General features: G+C 33.1%; 1 protein-coding gene across 1 annotated transcript; it reads right to left on the bottom strand.

The window, feature by feature from the left end:
* Positions 1-1,036: 1,036 nt before the first annotated feature.
* LOC149538194 (subtilisin-like protease SBT4.14) lies at positions 1,037-6,342 on the bottom strand. The gene is made up of 11 exons (XM_089802429.1): positions 6,250-6,342; positions 6,061-6,164; positions 5,830-5,927; positions 5,527-5,673; positions 5,320-5,428; positions 4,192-4,708; positions 2,830-2,927; positions 2,502-2,726; positions 2,320-2,428; positions 1,953-2,166; positions 1,037-1,587 (listed from the first exon to the last, which is right to left on the bottom strand). The coding sequence occupies exons 1-11, from the start codon at positions 6,340-6,342 to the stop codon at positions 1,037-1,039; spliced, it is 2,265 nt and encodes a 754-aa protein (XP_089658555.1).
* Positions 6,343-7,881: the final 1,539 nt, after the last annotated feature.

The raw sequence follows: 7,881 nt of genomic DNA, 5'->3' as shown, positions 1-7,881 counted from the left end.
CAAGAAAATGATGCTACATCCAAATTTATGGTACAAAAGTTATAGATAAGTTATAACTTTTAGGTGAAGGCACTTTTTATAAAGAAGGTAATGTTTGATTTGAAAATGAAAAATATAATATTTAATATAAGGAGGTTAATATATTTAGAAGAACTAGTAGAGCTAGAATTTCTTACCAATATAAATTAGGGGCATTGCAAAATATTAAAGTTAATAGCCCAAAAAATTGATTATCAACCTACATTGAAATTCACACTAGATTATAACTTTTAGGTTAGGTGAAGACACTTCTAATAAGGAGAATGATGTTCACTTTGAAAATGAAAAATATAATTAGGAATGTAAGGAGACAATAAAAATTAAGAATACTGCAAAACATTAGAATTGATTGTCTATGAAATTGACCCTACATCCAAATTCATAGTAGATAAATTCTATATAAGTTGAGTTATAACTTTTAAATGAAGACACTTCTTATAAGCAGAATAATGTTCCATTTGTTAATAATATCTTATAGAAAAAAAATTAAAAAGAAGCCAAAGAAAGAAGTGGAAGGAATTGTTTAAAAAGGATCCACATAAAAAAAAATGTCTACCTCCAAATGTAAACAATCTTTGAAGAATTGAAAAGTCTTCAGATAGAAAGAAATTGTTTAAATAAGACCTAGATCAAAAATGTCTACCTGCAAATGTAAACAATCTTTGAAGAATTGAAAAGTCTTCAGATAGAAAGAAATTGTTTAAATAAGACCTACATCAAAAATGTCTACCTGCAAAATGATAAGTCTTTGAAGAATTGAAAAGTCTTATTTTACAAGTAAAATAGCGAAAATCCTGCATGAAAAGGTAAGATCTACTTTTCTAGAGCTCCTCCATAAGATATCTCCTCAGATCTACAGGCAACTGAATCTCCGATACACTTATTCACGTTTTACTTGAAAGTGTACGCCATGTCTTTCTAAGAAGTATGGCTAATAAAATAAGCCAATTATTTGTCTTGAGAAGTTTATATGAAATATTGGGCTTGAGATCTAAATTTACGTTGAGTCAGCATACACATATATTGCGCTTCTCACCTTGTAGTTACCAGAGGACCATGTTAGGAAACCTGAAGACCCGGTCTTGGCTGGTTGCGTGTTTGGTCCACCGCTAAGTGTGAGAGTAAATGATAGCTTCTGATTTAGAGATGAAAAGATTAATGTGTCTGGTTTCACGGTGGCATTGATTCCAGCTGGGAGAAATACAGCAGCCTTGTATGTACTTGCTGGAACTCCTACATTGGTAACAGTTCTTGGGAACACAGCTTCAAAAGCTTTTCCTGGAACAATATAAGCAAAAATTGTTGGATAGTTTAGTCCTCGCCCTGGATTCGGAGTTTTTTGTATACCAGCACAGCTACTTGCATCTCTTGTCAAGGTATTTATTTGTGCATCACTATAACCATCCCTACAAAGCATATGAACGTAATCAGCCTCGCCTGCATCATAAATAAGCCCTGGATCGGTTGCCTTCCATGGATTGATTTGCCCAGCCCCATAAGCTAACTCTGCTTGCCCATTCTCTCCAAAACTTCGATCTATTATAGTTGCTGCATCACAACTTAAACTGTTAGGGATGGAATATTAGAGCTACCAGATTTCTACAATCCATAAGTATATATTGAACTTCGATCTATTATAGTTGCTGCATCACAACTTAAACTGTTAGGGATGGAATATTAGAGCTATCAGATTTCTAGAATCTATAAGTATATATTGATTTGTTTTCTAAATTTGATAGTGGATTAGATAGTGTATGCAATTTTTTATCATCAATATTTTGGATCATACTTAACTGATGATAAAAAAAATTGCATACACAATCAAATCCAAAAAATCAAATCAATATACTGCAAGAATAATTCAAACATTATTCCTCATACAAATTCTCAATTAACCAGAGATGAATGAATACCTGTAGTCAAGAGAGCCGATTGTACAGCGGCAGCTGACCAATCTTTGTGGAAAGCCTTAACCCACCCTGCTGCTCCTGCAGCATGAGGGCATGCCATTGATGTTCCTGATATTATTCTGAAGGAGGAGGCCCTTGTTTCTTCTTTAATAGGAGTAAGTGGAATTTTGGGTGAGTAGGCTGCAAGGATATTCACACCTGGTGCAGCCACGTCGGGCTGATAATACATTTCATCTTTAGCTTAATTTTTCCATTAATATGTGATATTTAATAATGACACTATTCTGTTATCCTTTCAAGCATATTGATTTTATTTTCTTCTGCAATTAACAGTTTTTGACACAAGTTCAACTATTAAGAAACCAAATACCTTCATAATGTCCGGTGATATACTATTGGGACCTCGTGAAGAGAATGAAGCAACTCGTGGTGCAGGTGCTTGGGGATTTGCAGTTCTTTGAATTCTCGCCATCGGATACCTGAGAGAGAGCGGAAAAGTGTTGAGAAGTCTCAACGCATTTATTTTCATTATACACTTCGAGTAACGTTTACCTCGTTGAAGCTATGTAATTCAGCACAACTGTTGCTTGTTTAGGAGTAATTCTAGTGGCAGGGCCAATATAGGCGTCTGCTGACTCAGGGAATACATCGTTAACAACAATGGTACCCGCACCACCACCAGCATAAACAGTAGAATCTACACGGGAGACAGTGAGATAGCAAAGAACGATGTTTCCACTCACGTTATTGTGATCCAGGGAGTTAAATTCACAGTTCCTGAAAAAATCATAGAAGCATTGATAAAGAACACAGATTACACAACTCCTATTATATACGACATAAATTGTTTCCGAATTTCACCAAGCCTTTTGTTTCTTACTTAGATATTTGGTTGCTAACCCCTGCATTGGGAATATCACCTGCAGACACCAACGGATACCAGTTATACTCCATCGTGTATGTGTTTAAAGCAACTCCCTGTAGAAAGTTATTATTCAAAATTTAGGTCCCGTAAACAAAGATAAAGTTAATTCAAATTACTCTTGATTTTTAATTGTTTATTTTGAATTACATTCTGTAATTTATTTGTCTGATTAGATAGAACAAACTAGGGTTAGAATTCACCAGGGGTAGAATTCATTAGTAAAAAATAATGTCAAGTTTAACATGACAAAGTCAAGAGTTCACAAGAAGTGAGATCTTATAGAATAGATTAAAACCAAAATAAGAACAAAGCTAAACTACCATCAACAGCAAAAAAGAATAGAACCAAAAAACTAAATTGTTAAACCACGGAAGCAAACCAGCTAAACAAAACAGTACCCAATGTTGTTTAGTGTGGAGCTTGATCAGTCCCCAAGTGGGAGATTGTTAGATTGTGGTGATTGATCAGAAAAGTACTATACATACTTCAATAAAGAAAAATAATAATTTGGGCCCTATTTTATCCGAGTTTTGGACCTTCATATAATTATTAATTATAACCTTAAAGTGGTTAAAATACTTGTATAAAAGGGCTTAGGGATTGTTTTCATAAGGTGTGATGCAAAATTGGTTCTTGCGGCAGTATTGAGCTGTACTGTAAGGGATTACAGATTGTAATCAGTTTGTAATCACTGGATCATAAAAATATTGAGCTTGTTGTTTGGTGGACAGCCCAGAGATTAGGTGAACCACATGCCTTGTGTTCTTTTATGTGTGATCTATTATTTTTTATTATTAGTTATATTTGCATGTAATTGTTATTTCTGCCTGTGGTTTAATCCTAACACCAACATCCAAAATAAAACATTCTCTAATTTCTTATTAGAATAATTTAAAATTTTTTTTTTTTTATGGAGGGTTCAAATCTGCAACCCATCTACCAACCAGCAAAGACCACCACTGAAATGATTTAAGAATCTAATATGGGCCCACTTGTGTCTGAATCTTCTTGACTTAGAGCCATGAGCTGAAGGCATCCACCTAATCATCCCTTATGATGTTAGAGCCTTGCTCTTTGTTCGCCATTCAACAACTTCACCAGCAGACTAAAAGCCCATTGACATTAGAATAATAATTGAAGATTTAAGAAAAAAAGAAAACAGTAAAAAAGAGAACTTTTATAACAATGAATGTTCTAATTCTTTTTCACTTAGATTTCATATTTCATTTCTATAAATGTACCTGTCCAAATTCTATAGTGCAAAAAAACAGGGATTACTATAATACTGTTGAATAACTAGTATTAAGAACAAATTACCTTTATAGTCTGGTTGTTTCCAAGATGAAGCTCAGCTTCCATCTCACGATCAATCGTAGTCGCTGCCACGCTTAGAATCCATGGAGCAACATTAGCAACACTTCCTAAACCAGGTCCACTGTTTCCAGCAGAAGCTGATGCTAAAATCCCATTCTGTGCTGCATGAAATCCTCCAATGGCAATACTATCTGAAAAATAGGGAACAACAGGACCCCCAACTGATATAGAAATAATGTCCACACCATCATGGATTGCTTCATCAAAAGCTGCAAGAATATCTGCATCATCACAACCTTCATTAATCCAACAAACTTTGTACATAGCAACCCTTGCACCAGGGACTCCACCACGGGCAAGTCCACCAGCAATACCAAAAAGGTTTGCATTATTCACAAAATATCCGGCAGCTGTAGAGGAGGTGTGCGTTCCATGGCCTTGTGCATCCCTTGGAGAGAGGTATTCGGATGGATCTGGAGGAGCTTTGGAAGCACGAAAGTACTTTGCCCCAATAAGTTTTCTACAAATTCAAACGTGTAAATAATATATTAGCCAATTATTTTACTAGCAGTTTAACAGAAGAGGTCAAAGTGAAACTTTTTTTTTTCGGATTTACAAAATGTTATTTTTTTTCAAATTTTTTGTTGTTTTACACTATAGACTATGCAGATCATAAAAATCAAATGTTGAAATTTTTAGAAAAAATCATAATGTTTTCTTTTTAAAAAAAATTGGTTATAGAGAGGATAGCCATTTAAGATAGTACAAAGAATGGAAACAAAATAGATCAAGCTACTTGTATTAAAAATAAAAAATTGTTTTAGATTATGATAATAGATAGCAGAAAATAATTTCAATAAATATAGCATCACAAGCAAGATATGTTGCTGTCTAAAGAACATGGATTAGAGTAATGTCTTATATAAAGAGTAGAGTCACTTGAAATCACTAATCCTTTTCGACAGATTAAACTATTTGATCACAACTCTTAAGTAACAATAATACATGTACACCAGATAAAAATTATGAAATCCATCAATCATCAAATTTTTTTCAGAATTCATTTTATAAGCGCGCCCAATAAGTTCAATGAAATATATTGATAATAAAATGGCTAGATATGAATCTAACTTGTTGCACCCACGAAAATCCGAGGTCACTTGGCAACCACCCTTCCATCCAGCAGGTGGAGGAATACCAAAATCACGGTCACTAAAGCTCTCTGATTCTGGCCATATTCCTACAACACAACACAGAGATGCGAATTATTGTTACATTAATAAAAACATTCATGAATTTGATTAAAGGAAACAATAAACAATATAAGTGAAAATTTACCTGTATCTATAACACCAATAATGACGTTGGCCTGAGAATCAAGTTTGTAATCATGAACAGATGAATTCAAGCCCACAAAATCCCACGATCTAGTAGTCGAGGGTTTCAGCTTCTTGCTCTCAAACACCGAAATAACGCCATCCATATCTATATTTGAGCAACCAAATTAATCTATATAAGCACTCCGCAAAGAAAAATATTATTCTGAAGGTTTTCCACAGTAAGGTTCAATTCAAACCATGAAAATATCTGTAGCTAAGATTAAAATAAGGATTTACACAGTATCTCTTGAAATTAGGTTACCTCTGAGTTTTGAGGCATCGGATGTAGAAAGCATAGCTGCAAACCCACGAAAGCTCTTCCCATAAGTGACCCTCAAAGAATTTTTGGCCTCTTCGTCGCTGATCCCACCATTACAAATATATCAGCCCACACATTTTATGGTACTCATTTAATACAAAATCACTCCAAACTCGAGAAATTTGTTAAGAGTGATCTAAACATGAAAGTGGATTATAATTAACATAGAACAACCTTCCATTTAGAGATTTAAGCATTCCATGGTACACAGAAGTAGTTTCTTGGAGGAATTGCGTGCCACCTTTTGATGGAATAGAGCCCATGTAGACTATGTAAACCTAATTTGACAAAACAAAAATGTTCCATCACTGGCAAATAATACTAAAATGCTTTTGTTTATAAAATAAAAGAGTAAAAACATGCCTTCTTATCCTCCGCAGACCCTTGTGTACAGAGCAACATCATCATGAGCAAAAGCGCCAAGAATAGAAAATATGTTTTCCCCGGGGCCGCCATTGCAACGCAAATGCTAGTGTTTCACAGAGCAATCCTACGAACTATGAACTTATAGTGTGTTACATTTATAGAGGGTGTTGTTGCCACTCTGCTGAATCAGACCTTTATTCTATTTCGAGCTTCTGCGATAAAGATTTGAAAGGTCAAAAACCCTCATCGGCAGCTGTATCATAGATTTTAGCAAATGAATGAATGCATACCTGATTATTACTATTCGAGGGGGGAAAAAATTATCACGGAAAGTAGATGGCGAGAAAGATGATTTTAAAGATTGATACAGATCTTGATTCCAGCTAAGATGGACTTGTTTGTTTCATTATATTCAAAACTATATTTATCAATCGATACTTATTATGCAGATTTAAAGTATAATATTTAAAGTATGACTAATTGGAAAACGTAAATGCATTCATGTAAATCATAAAATATATATATATATATACACATAGTTTAATTGTTATTACAACGAAATTAACCTTCTAAATAGAGGGAAAAATCTCATTTCCATTTATTCTACTGCACTTCTAGTTTTAACCTTGGATCTAATGATTGTAATACTCCAAAATTGGCTCATTGCCATCTCAACCAATTTTGGTCTATTTCTTATCAATCTTAAAGTCCTATTCTAATAGGCAATTCTATTCTGCTATTCGCTACTTGACTTAATTGTCAGATGCAGAAAACCTAAATCTACATTCATCATGCTTATTATTTAATTCTTATAGTATTTACTCATATTAGTCACATTAAACCTATTGATTAATATTTAATTTAATTATTAAGTATTTATACTTTAATTAAATTAAATTATATCCTAAGGCTAATGTACCATGGAATTAAATTTATTTAATTTAATAAATACGCCTATCTTAATTAATTAAATGTAATTATTTAATTAAATGGAAAAGGTATTTCTAATTAATTAAAAGAAATTATTTAATTAAATGGAGTACTTACTTCTAAATAATTAAACAAAGTTATTTAATTAAATGGGAAGCCATTCCTAATTAATTAAATGAAGTTAATTAATTAAATAAAAGTATCTCTAATTAATTAAAGATTATTTAATTAAATAGAAAAAGTAATTATGAGAGCATATCTCATTTTATTAAATTAAATATCTCAACAAAATCTCTCTTCAGTTCAAAAAAGGGGAATTTCCAGTTCAGTATTGATAAAAAATGAGTTAAAACAGTTAACTCCTTTTTCTACTCAAATTAAAATAGTTAACTCCTTATTTTACTCAAATTAAGTCTGTTAACTCCCTTTAACTTGGGAATCTCCCTTTATGACTGAACCTCATCTTCAATCCTAACCGTTGATGTGAATCGATCTCAACTGTTGATGGATTCTAGGAGAGTCTATTTGAGAGACCTTTATCTCCTCATTTTGGAGGATGAATTTGGAGAATTTGCATCGAATCGCTGCTAAAATTCATGCTCACGTTTGCTTACATTTCTTGCATACATTCTCATTCTTAGTTTAATCTCATTTTAGTTTAATCATGCATATGCTTAATCTAGTTTGCTTTATTTGTTC

The sequence above is a fragment of the Cupressus sempervirens genome, chromosome 9 (assembly GCF_028749045.1).
Source record: "Cupressus sempervirens isolate cs-2001-9-10 chromosome 9, ASM2874904v1, whole genome shotgun sequence".
NCBI lineage: Eukaryota > Viridiplantae > Streptophyta > Pinopsida > Cupressales > Cupressaceae > Cupressus > Cupressus sempervirens.
Note: the sequence above shows the minus strand (reverse complement) of the source record. Positions and strands in the feature narration are given on the sequence as shown.